Source organism: Chiloscyllium plagiosum, unplaced genomic scaffold (assembly GCF_037043375.1).
Source record: "Chiloscyllium plagiosum isolate Xiang-an unplaced genomic scaffold, Cpla_swu_hap1 HiC_scaffold_16, whole genome shotgun sequence".
Lineage (NCBI taxonomy): Eukaryota > Metazoa > Chordata > Chondrichthyes > Orectolobiformes > Hemiscylliidae > Chiloscyllium > Chiloscyllium plagiosum.
This window is the reverse complement of record NW_028270154.1, coordinates 78,879,502-78,897,240: the sequence shown is the minus strand read 5'-3', so window position 1 is coordinate 78,897,240 and position 17,739 is coordinate 78,879,502. Positions and strand designations below refer to the sequence as shown.

The window sequence follows — 17,739 nt, the reverse complement described above, 5'->3', positions numbered from 1 at the left end:
ATGTGGTGCTGGAAAAACACAGCAGGCCAGGCAGCATCCGAGGAGCAGAAGAATCGACCTTTTGGGCATAAGCCCTTCTTCAGGAACTGCAGGTACTGCAGTGTGGGCCTGTACCCTTTCCCTTCAATGTATGGCCTACAATCTCAACTGAGCAACCATTTAGGATATTTTTCAAATGTTTAGGAAGTCAGTGAGGCTTTCACTTCAGAAGATATAAACATCATCAGGACTGAGCTATGATAGCACATTTTATATCATAGAACGATGAATATTTATCAGTATTAGTCAGCGATGGCTCTCACTAACCTGATGTGAAGAGGCAGATAGTGTTCATACTACACTGGAAGCAATACTTGATTAAAATATAATGCCACGGTCTAGTGAGTACAGGCACCCAGCATCCAGTTCATAAGCCATAACCTGCCTAGTTTGATTCCCAAGTTTTGCTACATTAGCTGGCTCAACAATTTATGGGGTGACAATTATCCTATGTTTCCAGAATTCAGGGATAACATCCTGCTGCTGTTTGCTGGACTGTGGCCCAAGGATATGAGCAGGTCCATTTGTGAACTCTCATCAGTGGAGGGTAGAAAATCTACAGTGATAGTGGACACAGGAATGACAGCCACTTAAATATGGGAGACTGAAATACCACTCAAAATGGACAGCCAAGGAGAAAGTAAAACATTCTTTGAAAATAATGGGTTTTGTTTTTGATTTGTCGATGGGGGATATGGGAGTCGCTGGCTTTATTGCTCATGTTTAACTGTCCTGGAGAGGGTGATGGTGAGCTGCCTTCTTAAATCTCTACACTTCACATAGTGCAGCTCCTGCTGTTGTGGAGAGAGCTCCAGAATTTTGACATGTTGACAGTGAAGGAACAACGATATATTTCCAAATCAGGATCATGTGTGACTTGGAGGGGAACTTGCAGCTTTCGGTGTTCCCATATATCTGATGCCCTCATCCATCAAGCTGTGGTACAGGTCATGAGCTTGGACGGTGCTGCTGAAGGAGTCTTGATGAGTTACTACAGTGCATCTTGTAGATGGTACATACTGCTGTGCCTTGGTGGTGGAAGGAGTGAATGCTGAAGGTGTTGGATGGAGTGTGAATCAAACGGACTAATTTGTCCGAGATGGTATTGAGCTTTTTGAGTGTTGTTGGAGCAGTACGCAACCAAGGAAGTGCAGAATATTCCTTCACACACCTAGGGAACTAGTAGATGGCAACCAAGTTTTGTGGAGACAGAAAGTGAGTTAATTGCTACAAACCTTTGAGCATCTGATCTGTTGTTGTAGGCACAGTATTTAAATGGCAGTCCTGTTCAGTCTGTGGTCAATGGTAACGCCAGGGATGTTGATAATGGGGGATTCAGTGATGGTAAGCCATTGAACACCAAGGAGCGATGGTCAGATTCTCACTTGTCAGAGATGGTGCCTAGCATTCTTGTGGCACAATATTACTTGTCATTTCTCAACCTACGGCTGAATGTTGTCCACAAGTGCACCTTCACTTAGTTTAATTAATTTGGTTAAGGTGAGGTATTGTGCTTTACAATATGACATTTAACTAGGTTTCTGGCCCAGGTCATACACAGTTACATTCAGTATTATGTCTAATGTGACTGCTGTCGTTATTGCTACAGTATCATATATAGAATGAGCAGGGACGGAAGTTTCACACGATGTTAGTAAACTGGTATATTTTTGGCCTCATGGACAATGCCACGCAGCTTGTACAAAAACTCTAGGCTGACCACACCCACGGGTATTCAGTGCGGATGTGAAAGCTTGTCACCCTATTGATGCAATTCATGGGCTAACTCTGTGTGTGCTTAAAGGGGAGTGCTCATTGGCAAAATATAACCAAGTCCTGATTCCCTTCAATCCTCAACCCCTCCCCTCCACCTCAATACCTTATGTGCTGCAGTGGACCCCAAACTCTGCAGTTCCCTTCTACAGCCTCTCTGTATTATTATCTCTCTCTGGCCATTCTGCAAGACACACATAAAGAACTGCCTCTTCCACCAAGCTTTTAGGCAGAGGCCCCAGACATGGACTGGTGTCAGAATCGATCCAATATCATTTCTGTGAAGCGACCTAGAACGTTTTACAATGGTTTCTACACAAATGCGAGTTGTTGTTGTCAGACAGCCTCTTGCCACTATCCCCCAACCAGGAGGCAACAGCCCGTGTCAAGTTCTGATTCCACAGGCTTCACAGCAAAGAGTAACCCACCCCATCATGGCCATTCTCCAGTTGGGTTTTTGTCAGCTTGTGGGGCCTGTGTGGGGGAAGTGGGGAGGGGAGTGGCCAGCACGAGGGTAGATTCAGTGGAGCAGAAAGAGCCCCTGCTGTTCTGTGCTGCAGCCTGGGCAACATCCACATCAAAACATATTCTCGATGGATAATGACCATCAGCAGGGGTCCCGAGCTGATTTATTCTCCTGCAAAACACAGGGGGCTATCAACAGATATCCCCAGCCGAGAACAACTAATGTCAGCTCAGACTGCCAACGAATAAGAGGCAGCTGTGACTGGAGGGGTTGGTGTCTCATCTTTGAAAGAGAGGGTGGCATTCTGTCGCTGGGCTCCAACTTCAGGGCCTGCGTGGCAGAAATTTACAAGTGTCTTCCTTTTAAAATCTGGTTTGTATATCTGACAATCATTTTACTCTGATTACCCCCTCATTAATGAGTATGATTCAGTCATTGAACCCATTTAAATACCAGCCGAAGGGTAATCGAGCCAAGGAACAGAAGAAACAGACCTGAATATGACAAGCAAAGAGGAGGCACACTGACCTCTCACAGCCTTTGAGGGGGGTGGTGGATGAGGGGCACACGTGAAGTACTGAGTACAGTAATACAGAGAATTGAAAACTCATTGTGAATTATTTATACACACTCAATGGGCTCTGGTTGATGTGATTTTACTAATCATACTTTACCATCTCTAAATGATATATTGTAGATAATATTCATGCTTTCATATAATGTACATTAGTGCTATAAAGTCACATCATTTAAAAAAGAAAGTTAAACTCCCAGACCTTGACTAAACCCATGGCTGTTTTTTTTTTGGCGACCAGAAGACAAGCTGGTTTCACACCATATGGAGAATGGTAGTTGCATAGCAATTAGCTGAGGTGATTAATGGTGAACAGACTCTCATTTTATGCTTCTAACGGAGGGCACAAATGCACCCTAGTGCAAAATCAGCACATCCGAACTTCTCCCGACAATGATGCAGAGTAAGAAAGTGGGTTTGCAATGTGACAACCAAGAGAAGCAGGCAGAGAGGGGTCTACTGCCCCGTGTTCAGGAGCCACAAAGGATTTGCAATTGAAAAGAGCATTAGTGGCACAATGGTTGACAGCTCTCACATCAGCCTGGTCACGTCTAGTAATAAATAAACAGCGCCCCAATAAAACCTTGCTTCAATAGTCAACAATGAAACCTGTAATCTCCCTCATCAGCTGGGTGACCTTTCACAAGGCGCCTTTCTATTTCCAGCCCCCTCACCACACTGAAATATATTATCCATGTGGTGCTCTGTTTCCTAGAATCTGGACCATACGGTGGTGGGAATTTTGGGCACCCTCCCTAATCTGACCTGACCCTCACCTATGGAGCACTGCAAATCCACAACACGCTAACAGATAGACAAGAGAAGCAGGCAATCGATAGTGTGGGCTCGGCTATTCACTGTGGAAGATAAACTTAACATTATGGAGCAAGGTTCCCACAAATGGAAAAAAAATCAAATAGCCGAGGGAATGAGAGTATTCCCCCACCATTGAAATGTCTGGGTGTTTGTCCAATGTCTCAAGCGATTAAGATGATGAGCCCCTGGGCCATTCAGATCAGGATGGATCCACATTAACTCATCTCAGTCAGGCCCTTGCATTGGAGCGGGAAACTGTGTTGCCAAAATCCACTGGAATTTGCACCCAGGTGGTAGACAACAATCTGAAAGATCATATCACTCCCGCTCCCACCTCCTCCCAACACCAATCAAAGAACCCCAGATTGAATAGCAGCACACTGTTAACACTCAGAGAATCCTGGAGTCAACACCTTCAGATCAAGAGAGGAAAGTTATCAACTAAATGTTAGCCCCGTCTAGCCTTCCCAGGGACTCTCCTGTTTCGTTACAACACCTCTGAAAAGCAACAATTTTCACCTCACATCAAACAGAACCAGAGTGGGGCGGACTCCCACAAGAATTCCAGTTCTGAAAATGTACGTAAAGTTTTCTCAGGGTTTATTTTGCAAACTCAAGGATCCAAATTGACAAACATTCTTCGACCCTCTTAGCAGATTCAGACTCTGGTGTAGGTATCAGCAAAACATCATATTTGTTGCAATGACCTGAGCCTTTTGTATTTCACAATGTTTTGAGTCAATAAAAAGAATCAGACATATTCTTAAGATACAGCTACCCTACTTTTGATGCAAAATTTTGACAAACATAGCCTGAAGTTTAACATCTTAGGTGATAAAATAAAGTAACTTTAAAATTTAGCCAGCATTTTATGGAAACAAAACTGGAACTGTGCTCATCCAGGTTTAATGGAATGTTTTGTAACAAACATAAAAAGATTCACAGTCAGCACCCAGTTACTGTCCAACCCAGAACATGCTATGTATTTGCAGCACATTAGCCTATTAAAACACCTATTCCCTCTTCTATGAACCAAAGCACTTGTAAAGCCTTGAATAAGTCTGGTCTCACTTGGAGAAATATTAAGCATAGAGTTGCCCTTTTAAAATACAATCACTTCTGTCTTTAGATCAATGTAGTATTATTAGAATCTCTTCCCTGCAAATGTTTTCCTTCTGCAATATTGAGCTGACCTTCTCAGGTATAGAAGGATACTCCAGCTGTCTTGAGAATCTAGCTTTTTGAGGAGCGCAGGGGCACTTATTTGTTGAACAACCATAAATCTAAATTATAACAGCAACACAAATGTCTTGTTTTCAATTTTTGTTTCTCTCTCCATTATATTCCCTAGCTTATTCCCTATTCTGTGAATGAATACTGAAGTTTTATTTCATAGGCATTGATACTTCATGAGTGTCCAGGCAGTTTTAGATTACAGCCCAGAAAGTTGGCATCTGTGTGCTAGCTCAGAGCACTTATGGTGCTAAACATACTCCTCATCTCCCAGTGGCAGACTTGTACGTCATGTTATTGTACATTTATAGATGCTAATATTCAAGGAACCTTACAACACAGAGATCATTTCGCCAATCATACATTTACTTTGTCCCCATAGGCCCTAAATATGTTTCCTTTGAAAGTATTTGTCCAATTCCCTTTTGAAAGTACGGCACGGTGGCACAGTGGTTAGCAGGTCGGTGTGGACTTGTTGGGCCGAAGGGCCTATTTCCACTGTCCGAAAATGTGCAGGTTAGGTGAATTGGCCATGCTAAATTGCCTGTAGTGTTAGGTGCAGGGGTAAATGTGTGGGTGGGTGTGCTTCGGCAGGTCGGTGTGGACTTGTTGGGCCGAAGGGCCTGGTTCCACATTGTTAGTAATCTAGAAAGCTCCTACTGACTCTGCATCCACCACACTTTCAGGCAGCACACTCCAGCCAATATAAAATAATATCGGGTAAGCTCCAGAACCATTCAGACCAGAGTTAAGTACATTGTGCCCTTCAGTGGATACATGCAGAGAGAATTCCTTCAATATCCCTGCTGCCAACGCACTCCCACAGACACCAAATACCCCCACACAATGCAAGCAAACTAAACATGTACACACATGAAGGCACTCAATGTAGAAACACGCATTTCCACACACACACACACCATTCTCATCCATGTCTGCATGTGGTTTTCCATCAAGGGCCTGTGGATACCCAGGTCAAATTATTCTATGTTCCTCTTGCTCTAAGAACATTGGCTTGAACATAAGCACACCCGGCTTCTCACCTGTCTGAGCATGCACCAGGAACATTGTATTTTCAGCATCATTCAGTAACATTTATCTGTCTTTTCATGGACTATTTTCCACAATTTATATTTCTTTTATGTCAAGTACAAAATTAGAGCAATCGGTTACATAAAAAAAGGGACAGTATTGCCATATTAAATGCTTTGAAACCTAGAAATGATTGTTGTGATTATATTCCACTGCCTACTATTTCAAAAGAAGCATTGACCTATTTATCTTAAATGGGTTAACTATACTGTTAAAACACCAGAGAAAGAATAATGTAAAATCTCTCCATGGCATCATGCCACTCCATAGCCATGATGATCTCCCATCTTTGGATGCGAGCATAAGAGATACAGTTAGTAAATTTGCAGATGACACCAAAATTGGAGGTGTAGTCGACAGTGAAGAGGGTTACCTCAGATTACAACAGGATCTGGACCAGATGGGCCAATGGGCTGAGAAGTGGCAGATGGAGTTTAATTCAGATAAATGCGAGGTGCTGCATTTTGGGAAAGCAAATCTTAGCAGGACTTATACACTTAATGGTAAGGTCCTAGGGAGTGTTGTTGAACAAAGAGACCTTGGAGTGCATGTTCATAGCTCCATGAAAGTGGAGTCGCAGGTAGATAGGATAGTGAAGAAGGCATTTGGTATGCTTTTCTTCATTGGTCAGAGTATTGAGTACAGGAGTTGGGAGGTCATGTTGCGGCTGTATAGGACATTGGTTAGGCCTCTGTTGGAATATTGCATGCAATTCTGGTTTCCTTCCTTTCGGAAAGATGTTGTGAAACTTGAAAGGGTTCAGAAAAGATTTACAAGGATGTTGCCAGGGTTGGAGGATCTGGGCTACAGGGAGAGGCTGGGGCTGTTTTCCCTGGAGCGTCGGAGGCTGAGGGATGGCCTTATAGAGTTTACAAAATTATGAGGGGATAGGATAAATAAACAAAGTCTTTTCCCAGGGGTCGGGGAATCCAGAACTAGAGGGCATAGGTTTAGGGTGAGAGGGGAAAGATATAAAAGAGACCTAAGTGGCAACTTTTTCACGCAGAGGGTGGTACGTGTATGGAATGAGCTGCCAGAGTATGTGGTGGAGGCTGGTGCAATTGCAACATTTAAGAGGCATTTGGATGGGTATATGAATAGGAAAGGTTTGGAGGGATATGGGCTGGGTGCTAGCAGGTGGGATGAGATTGGGTTGGGATATCTGGTCAGCATGGACAGGTTGGACCGAAGGGTCTGTTTCCATGCTGTACATCTCAATGACTCTATCTCATGATCCTCGAATGTCTGTGGTTCATCAATCCCCAAACCCTCCCCTTCCCATCTCACTGTTACTGCAAGAGCCACCAGTGAGGAAATCCTCCATTCTGAAGCTTCTCCATGCCACATCTGTCCCAATACCTCTCTTCATCCCTTAAAACCGATATTAAAAGAAACATTTTTCAGTTTTCTCTGATTCCTATCATCCAGTTCAACTTAGTTTTTCCAAGAACTTTTCCAACTTGACAAGTCAGTTGCATCAGTGAAGAAGTGCTCTGTTGTCAGAGACGCCATCTTTTGGGTGATCTATTGGATCACATTTATCTGACTGGTGAGACCGTATTATACAGATCAAGGAGCAACCAATTTCTCCAGCGTCCTGGCTAATATTTTGCTTCCACCCAGCTGCAACTCCACCCGGTATAAACCAAAAAGTCATTTATCTCATTAATGCTTGTAAGCCTTTGCTGTACTCAAATTGACTCCCATTTAGTATGTTACAAGTAACTTCACTTCAGAGGTAATTTATTAATTATAAAGTACTCTCCTAAAAATGTGATCATGCATTATTTAAAGACAAGTTCTTTAATTCTATTCAAATATATTTTATAGCTGCTGGTTTCACAATTAGCATTTTCCTCACGATTATAGGTAGTTTCCATTAAGTAAACTAAATAGTGTGTAATTCACTAAGTGGAACAATTTACCTTTTTACCAGGTTAGCACTGATTATCCTTAGCTGATGTTTATATTGTCGAAAACTATGTAGTATTTTAAAATTGCAAATTAATATTTTAAAAGTTTTTTTTCAGAATGGCAAATAATAGCTTTTTTTTCTGGAGCCCAAAAATAGGTTCACCAGAAGCTAGTGTAGCATTGAGAGGTGTGGATGTCTGATCAGGTAATTGCATTAGAATCTACTCACTGGTGAGACTGCGGGTTCCTGCTGTAATATTGCTAACAGTTATCATTACACTTAAAAGGTAGAGAATTAATTTTGTTTAACTTTTCCTGAAATCAGGACTGCCCGATATTCAAATTGAACGTATTTTTATTTCCTCAACTTTCCTTCATTTCCCTTCTGATTATAGCGGCTGTGGAAATCAGACAAATGGGCAGCCGGGCAATAATGGGTCTTTCAAACCTCACTAAAAGCAACTTAAAAGGCATGCAAAGCACGCCAGTGAAAGGGCATAAAATGGTTTCCAGAATCACTAAGTGTGTTGTCGCCTTGTTTATACACTTGCTGATCTAACGCTGAGTCTATAATGCAGCCGTATACAACTAAAATGTTACAAGTTAAGAGACATTCACTGGTTGGTTACCAGAAAGCAGTGTTACGGGTCCATTCTAGCATTTATTATTCATAAGGACCCATTAGTGACTTTAGCAAATGGGTCAGTGGGGTTACTCTGTGCCTGTCAAATATAATGATTTAAATTACTATTTTACTGCTTGTGTTATGGAAGCAGGTAACTATAAAACAATTGTTAGAGGCAATGAAGTCCACTTGCACGTACGCACTTAAAACCAATGTCCAAACGTAATGATTTCACCGAAAGGTAAGAAGCTTGTGATTTTTACCCTTCCTCTCCCGTTTTACGCCACGATTGCTAATTGCCTTCCACTGAATAGGTACTACTGGACACACTGAGATTCTTTGCCTCTGGGCAGTCAGGCCTTATCCAAGGTGCCACGTCCACCACAGCTTCCAACAAAGAGGGTCCATTGGACTGCAAGGGTCGCCTCTCTGGGTGTCCCCTCACCGGGACCCCCCAAAGGCAGTGGACGCCTCCGCAAATATTGACCAGTAGGGGTCACTAACCAGGACTGGGCAACTAGGCTCGTTCTGAATGAAATGTGCATCTCAACATTGCACCGAGATATTGGAGGGAGTGGAACAATATTTGACCCGCTTCATAGAAACACACAAAATTCACCGTGGAATAAGTTCAAGGCGTTTTCGAACTGCATAGGCAATGCAAGCATTTTTCTTCTTTAAATGACATACTTTGGAACAAGGACAATTTCTAGGACAAGCTCCTTGCTGTGTTGTGATTATAGCGACATCATTTTTTTTTGTCGGTGCCTCTTATAGCTGCTTTAAGCCTGCGGACCCCAATTCCTGCCACTACACACTCTTTATGGCTTTCCTACAACATGAGCCAAGGAGGTCACGTTCCCGAGATTCCCAGTTACTTTCTCCACATTATTCCCTGGAAACAGCCTGCTGCGGTTTTCCGACACTTAAATTTGTGCTGGAACCACATATGGGAATTTTTTATTTTGCTTTTTTTTGACGGCATTGTCCACTTCCTGTGACTGCTAAAATAATTACAGCTGTTGTAGTTATTATGGGGCAGTTGAAAACTTAGTAGGAATGATACTATGGAACCAGACTGGAATAAATCACTCTCTCTTGCAACAAAGTTCGTCTTTGGACACCCCAGGCTTTAATGCAGTCCAGCTGGGAGCTGGGGAAACATTTATTATAATGGGAGGTTTTTTAATCCCTGAATTTGTTATAATGAGATAAATGTCATTAGTCAGTTGGAATAATTTGTCAAGTCTCGCAAATCTTCCAAGCCAAACAGTGAAATCAAGACCAGAAGGTCGCAAGTCCGATTCCCGGTCTGTTATGAGTTAGGTGGTGCAGTGGAAGAAATTGGTCTCAGTGCCCCTAGGGTTAGAGAGGGAAAACAGCAGCCAGGTTTCCTGTTCCTGACCAGTGTTGGGTGACTCCTGCTGGATGGTGCATGCATTAAGGCCGGCAGAGGACCTTTGAATAAGACCCAGCTCACTGGTTCGGTGTGTCCGACATGTTCGTTCGGTTGTTAATTCCCCCGCCCCAAGCATTGTGTCGGTCCGAAACATGAAACAATAATGTAAACTCGATTTGGAAGGCGGGGTGGAGAATTTGGACAATCATTGAACGGGCACCAGTGAGAGGGATAAAAACAAGAGGGGTTGTGGAAAGTGGAGATTACTATTTAATCGAGTTATTTTTAAAACCAACAATAATATTTGTGATGATGGTCCACCACATACTAGGTGACTGGTATTTAATATTCAGTAAAAAAAATTGCAACACTCCAGGTGCAAACTATTGGTAAAATTAATGTGAATGTTAAAAGGTAGTTTTTAAAAAATAACAAAGAAATAGACTTCCAAATAGTTTAGGAGGACATTTCAAATCCTACAGTTACTCTTCTGAGGAGTCATTACTTTGGTTTGTTTCGTTAATGAGTACACAGAACAGAGCAAAACAAAATACTGTGGCTGAGGCTGTGGTCGAGGAGGGTACAGTGAATGTAGCTCAGTCTATTGTTTATGCAGTTCAATTCCTGCTGAAATAGAAATTAGTCAACGCTTTGGAAGAAAACAAACACGTTTGTTGGGATGGGCGGGGGGATGGAGAGAGGGTTTGGGACATCTCTCAGCTTCCTTACCTGCACATGATCTCATGCGTGAGAAGTACCCGACACATCTCTGGATTCTTATCCTGTCCCTCGTACACGATAGCCTGGAAGAGAAGGAAACTATTATACCCTGGACTGCTGTCTCACCTCTCCCCTCACTCCTCCCGCAGAACCTACGCTTTGTTACCTAATGTCAGGATTTGAACATCATTGACAAAGTTAGCATCTATTTTTCCGCCCGGACATAGTGAGGAGTCTGCAAATGCCGATTCAGAGAACAGTCTGGAGGCAATCAAATTGGCAAGAGACTGGAGACCCCTTTCAAAAAAAAATTATATACAAATTCTTAGCTCGCAACGGTGGAGTGTTGGACTCCAGTACACCGGGGTTCATCAGTTCTCTGGTCAGTAACATAACCACTATATTTTTAAGTGTAACAGCATTGAGATATTCCCAGTCACTGGTCCTGAGGTTAGAATTCCCTCTGCATCAAATTACTGAGCGCCAGAAAAAACATTTTTAAAAACATTTTGTAGGACAGAAATGAATTTTTATGAAACACAGTAAGTAGGGTTGCTCGGAAATATCCAACTTAACAGGTTGCAGAAGGATTGTATTTTATTATAATGTTGTAACTGAATGTTCCCGAAGAAAATGAACAAAACAGGTCAAAATTTGCAGTTTCCTTTCACCGTGTTCCCTCTCTGTTTTTTTTTCCCTTTGCATGTTAACGGTCTGTATTCATGTTCGTTCTAGTATTTACTAAGGATTTCAGTCCCTAAATCTACGCTTTTTTCAATGTCCGCCAAACTTGCTCAAGCGCGATAGGACTTTGAAAACAAAACAGGGTGAGATACTTAAACCGGAGATTTCCCTAGATTTCACCCTGGCGTGTAACCGTTCACTTGGTCAACATTAATCGCCCGGCTGTTTCTCTCGGTTTATTTATTTTTGCGCTGGCGAATCCAGAGTTCCTACTGAGTTCAAACTCGCTAACATTTCCTGGCCAAATGAAGGGACTCAAGGCTAGCCCGGGTCACCGAGACTGGGTTGCAAAGGGCACATTCACATCTCCCTGCTGCCGAAAGGAGCATTTTACAGATGGTCCATAAAGGGAGTTTGCGGGAGTTGGCAGTAATGTTGCACGCCCTGCTGCAGCTATGGTTTTCAAGAACTTGCCGATTTAGCAGTATCTCTCCAGTGATCACTTACTCATCTGCCTTTGTTGCCAATCTGCAACACCCGGTGACCACTGGGTAACAATTCAATGCTGAAAATGAGTGCCACTTAATGTCGGCATGCTCTGAGTAAGTCAGGGCATCTCAAGAAGTTAAGGGAGTGTGGGCCTCCCTTTAATATAATTCACTCACTAAAAGGGCCACGCGAATTGTTCTGTCATGTTACAGTGATAAAACTCTTGACTGCAGACACAGTCGATGAATTCCAGCTCCCGTCTAATTCTTAGACTTTGCAATGATCCTGGTGAGGTATTTTATACTGTACAACTTGGTATAGTTTCCATGTTATACTAACGTAAACAATGGAACGGAATGGAAACCAGCACAGAATGCTCATGACACGGCTCGCTAATTTCACGTTAATTTCCACATTTGCAGAGAGAAAAAAATAAACTCTTAGCCAGAGTGATACATCTCACTGTTGCCCAGATAGAATGCAGCGTCGCGTCTGTGTGTGTCAATAGTGAGGCCGAACACAATGTCATGTCCTGTCGTGATTTTGTTTTGAAAAGGTACAATCGGGAGGAGAAGGGGTCTTTTGAGATCTCTGGCCATCGCAGTGACTTCGGGGCTGGGGAGGGTGGTGGGAGAGGGACCGGGGGTGGGGGGGGGGGGGGGGGGGGGTGTGGAGGGGAACCGGGGACGTGTTTTGCTGACTCCGGGCTGCAGACAAAGCTGAGCTGAGCTGAAGAGGAATAGGGCAGCAGATTTGGAGAGATATTCGCCGACAGATGGTGAGCTGTGTTCAGTATGCCACCCCAACTGTTCCCATGTGTTTTATTGTTGTTTCCGCCAGCTCTGTTTTCGTGTGAAAGCTTAACCTGGTTCCCTTGTAGACACACAAGTGAAGCTAACAACAGAGGCAAAAGAACACTCAGGAAAAATAGCGAACTAATCACCTTTCCTGGTGTGGCTTTAACATAAATAAAATAAAATAAATTGTAAAAGCAATATATTAATAAATGATTTAACAAGAGAAATATATTAAATCCAGCAGTGGGAATACACGCCTTGAAAGCAGCGTGTTTGATCAGAGTGCTATCTGGGATTTTTTATACTTCATACATTTTTAATACGCACAGATAATTATTCTTACATTACACATACCGTCAGAGCATGTGAGTAGGCATTTAGAATAATATTCCGACTGACTAGATTTATGTGGGTTCCAAGGCCCCCCTCCCCTCCCATACACACACGCACCGCGATGGTTTAGAGCTGGTACTCTGTGTGTGTGAGAGAGAGAGAAACGGAGCTAGAATTAAACAAAATAAAACATTAAGTTTGATGGGTTCAGGATAATCAAACCCTTCGAGGTCAGGCACAGTCGTGGGACCTTATTTTACGATAAGCGAAGTACTCAGTGAAATCACTGTGATTTAAAGGGGATACTATCTCCCGTCTCTAACAGGAGGGAGAAAAACCAAGCTGTTCCATTTCGGGCTATCCTCCAAAGGCAAAATGGGTAATCTATTTGTGCGCGGGGTGATGGGATGGGAGCGTGTGGGGGAAAGGGGGAGCAGAACATAATTGTCCAACAACAACAGAGGGTCCACATCATTATGCAAAAAGTTAACTCGAGTTAATTCGACCTTCTGGCAAGACTACACTCCATCCAGAGATAGGGTGTATTAGGGAAACACTGGCCAAGAAGTTGATGTTGCATTGAGAGTAACGGCGTAACGATCAGTTTGACAAAGATCTTAGGTATTTTTTTGTGGTAGTTGAAAACAAAACAAACATTTGTTTGAATGCGGGTCAATATTTTGTAGAGTTAGAATTGGTCCTTTTCTCTGACTGAGTAGCGCCTCTCTCTCTCTCTCTCTCTTAGACCTGGTCTGACAGACCTCAATAGCAGGAAATCGCGTTACAGAGAAAAAAAAGTATCAAACGATCCGTGGAGACATTTTCATCACAAAGAGCTGTGTGTTGATGTCCTGGTTTGTCTTAGGCAGGAAACGAGATACATTCAGAAGTAAACGTGGCGGGGATGTGAACATGAAGATTTCACACACACACACACACGCAGAAAGTAAAACAAAACGTTGCTACATTACAAAATATTATTTTTTAAAAACTGATAGCCGTTTACAGCCGCCCTGAAATTGCGCTTTTAAAAGACATTTGTACTGATTTGGTGTCGCTGACAGAATTGAAATCTGCTGTACGCTTTGTGGGGATCGAGTTGACACCCTCCAGCTAACAAACCGCGGGAGCATCCTGGAACAGAATTGTTTTTAAAATCATCATTAAGGATATCAACTCCGGAATTAAACTGGAATTGACTCGAGAGCGTTATTTGTCGTTCGGTTAAAACGCTGCCTGTTGACTAACTGAATCTGGGAGTGATTGTACATTCACAGTCGCTGCAATCTCCAACAAACTGGACTACTCAGTCCTTGGGGCGGGTGGTTAACGATAACGGGAGAGCCAGCTAACCTGGCGAAACGCACAAAAGTCAGTTAAGTCAAAGTGCCCGGCGGACGCTGTTGGAAAGAACAACTTCTTCAGTTTTGTTCGGAGACGTGGCTGTTTCGCGCACCCGCTTTAAAACACACACACACACACACAAACACACACCCACACACACAAACACACACCCACACACATACACACACACACACAGCCCGTGAACTGGAGTGAAATGATGGGTATCGATCTGCATAAATACGAAAGCCAAACAAAACAAATCCTCCAACGATTTACACTCAAAGTGCCCTGAAATATTTGCACGTTTTAAACTTCCTCAACTTGAAGGGGGTCGACCCTGAAGGGGACATTCCAACAACTGTCACCACCTCCAACGTGAAGAGGAGTTTTCTTCCTTCTCTCTGTGGGGGTGAGGCCTCCCTCTGGCAATGTTAACAGCGTGGAGAGACTCCCCCTCCCCACCACATCCTTCTCTCAGCCCCCTCTGCCTCGTGGGCTTGTCAAACTTTTTGTTTTGTTCCAGGTAAATTTATTTTTGTTAAATTTTCAGTCAGAAAGATCGGGCCTCTTTCGGAGTCTAACTTGCTCACAGCGCAGCCTGAACTTGCCCAAAACAGAGCCATAGTTTCCTTGGCTTTGACGTTTCAGAATAATTGTAAGTTTTGTTTCAATATATATCGGAGGGCCAATAGCCTCGCTATCTCCAGGACGTGTAGGTTAATTCGAACCCCTCTGGACACAATTCAAACCTTATTCTTGTCTTACATGCTTCTATTTATATACAATTCCTGATCATTTTACGTCAGATATCAGCTTACCTGCTTTGTCATCGAGTCGATGAGGCGTACGTACAAGTCCTGCTCGGTCCTTATCCCTAAATATTACAACATATTACAGATTGTCAATATAAAGGCCTCACTCAGAAAATGTCATGTCTGTTAGCAGTTCTTTAATTGTGGCTTTCCCTTCAGGGGCGAACATTCCCCAACCATACCCAGGCACAGAGCAGTAAATCCGGGTGAAAGTGTTGATCCACATGGATAAAGGGATTTGTGGAGATTTTTCAGAAGGTTAGGGGGGGAAATTGAAGGCGGATAAAAATGGGGATGTGTGCTTTTAAGTAACATGGGCAGTGTAAATACTTCACTGATTCAAAACTGGCTTTCTGGAGCACTCTCCAAACCTCCCTCAAACGCAAATCGAATGATTAAAACTCATTTTTATAGAAACAATGCTAAGCCTCGTCGAGACACAGATGTCGGGGACTCCGATGAGATACATGACCCTAATGTTTTTTCAAGATAAAATGTATGATCGAGAGAGAGAGGCTTGGGGGGTGGGAGGGGGGGGGGGGGGGGAGAATAAAGTGTGAGTTTAAACTGTTTGAAGCGACATGAAATGCACGGTCTGGCACACGGGACAAGTAACAGAGGACGGACGGGCAGGTTACTGGGTGATCTGGGTTTGAACGATGGAAATTGCCCGCACCCATTCCCGAAGTTAGCCGAAAGCCACTTACCATTGCTGTAGAGAAGCTGTAATCTGTAGTGAATCCCGTTATTGGTCTTTTCACCACCGATTTCCTGAAACATTATTTTTTAAAGATGCCGGATTTTAGACAGAGAGAGAGAGAGAGAGAAAGTCGTGCTAAATAAAGCCAAATTTCAATTAAGATACCTTCTAAAGTTGTCAGGTTTTAAACACGCGAGATTCTGATCTGAGCGCCCAGTCCCTCACTCAATCAGTCCTTGGTATATTTTATTATATTTAAATCTGAATGTTTTGGTAAAAAGATGATTCCCCCAATTTAATATAACGGACGGGTCAAAGTTAAGCGTCTGTAGACTATGTATTTATATCTGTTTACGTAGAGGGCTCTGTACAGATATACATTGCACATGTAACGTTACAGTTTTCATTATACCCAATACATTTCTAAGTCCTTTTTTTTTGCATCAAGTGGAGAGTTAAGCTGTTAAGTTGGGAACAATTTTTTTTAAACGCGTCTTAGTTCAGGCGGCTCTATAGTTCCACCCCCAGGAACTTGGCCCCCGGTCGTTTCCGACAAACTTCTACCTTCCGAGCACACACACACACACATATACACGAAATACACTTACTTTATCTTTCTCCACGAAACCCACAAACGCTGTCCGCTCAATCTCCACCGGCTGGCCTTGACGGTCGTACAGGGCCAGCACAAAGTGGAAGAAGTTGGATTTCCGCAAGTTGGAGGGCGGCTGCTTCTCGAAGTGAGCCCGGGCCAGACCAACGCCACTGCGGGCAGACAAGACCAAGATGAGCCGGGAAAACACAAAGCAACCGGAAAAAATTAAAATAGCCTGCAAAATCGCCCCTTCCAAAGAGTAGGTTAAAAATACAATCTGCATCTTTTTTATTCAAAGAAAAAGAATTCTCAGTAGCACTAGATAAGAAGATCCCAACACTTAACCATTCACTAATTGAGTTGTACTGTAGTGTCAGCGTAAATGTTTAAAGAGCGGTTCGGGCAACCAACTTCTGGGCTGTTAGAAGTAGCGTTATCGTGTCTGTTTTTCTTAAAATAAAAGAGAATGGGTATTTTTAAGTTGAGCGGTTTAATTTAAAGTTAGCGTCTTGACTGAAGCAGCCAACATAACGGGGAAAGAAGGAATATAGGGGCATTCAATTGTTATCAATTCATCGAAAATAAAACACAGAAAGGACAACCCAGAGCAATAAAAAACACACACACACACACACACAAAAACCCCACAGCAGGACGGCAAATGATGGGAAATCAAACATGTCAGAATTTGAAAAATATATCTGGCCCGTCTCTGACCTGCAAAGAGCTTCGCCAGATCTACGATAAATAGATTTGCGACAAAATATTGTGCGCGCGTGTGTGCGCTCAAAAACTGAGGGAAATATCATTGCTTACCTCTGAGCGGCCGAGGTTGCATCCATAATACCGGTTCCCTGCATCCAAGAGCGGACAGTGTTCATGCCGCTTCCCAGAGGTTCTTCCTTCATGTTGCCTCCGCTTCGCTGTATGTTTTCCTGAATACCGAACATGGAAACACGCTTTTCTGTTTTGGTTTGGAATTCTCTTTTCCTTTGCTTCCCTTCCACCACCACCAACACCTCCCCCCCCCGCCCACCCCCCCAACTCTCTCTGTGCTCCTCGCCGCCGCCAGAAACGCGGCTGAAGATGTCCCGACGCAAGTCTCTGCCAAGAGGGTGCGTGAAAACACGGAGTAAAAATTGCGGGTGATGATATCGGAACTGTGTGGGTCCGCCTGCTTCTCTCTCTTTCTCATACACATACACACAAACACATACACACACACACACACAGAGTTGTGGGAGGGGTAGGGAGGAGGGGGTGGAGGGATGAGAGAGAGAGAGGAGGGGGAGACACAGAGAGAGAGAGAGAGGAGACACACACACACTCACTTA

General features: G+C 43.3%; 1 protein-coding gene across 1 annotated transcript in view; it reads right to left on the bottom strand.

Annotated features, from left to right (window-relative positions):
• Positions 1-17,419, bottom strand: part of ebf1a (EBF transcription factor 1a) — a 461,222-nt gene extending 443,803 nt beyond the window's left edge. The window contains 5 exon segments of the mRNA XM_043703973.2: positions 10,661-10,734; positions 15,117-15,172; positions 15,818-15,881; positions 16,419-16,575; positions 17,222-17,419. Coding sequence (XP_043559908.2) covers positions 10,661-10,734; positions 15,117-15,172; positions 15,818-15,881; positions 16,419-16,575; positions 17,222-17,355 — 485 coding nt within the window. The 5' untranslated portion in view covers positions 17,356-17,419.
• Positions 17,420-17,739: the final 320 nt, after the last annotated feature.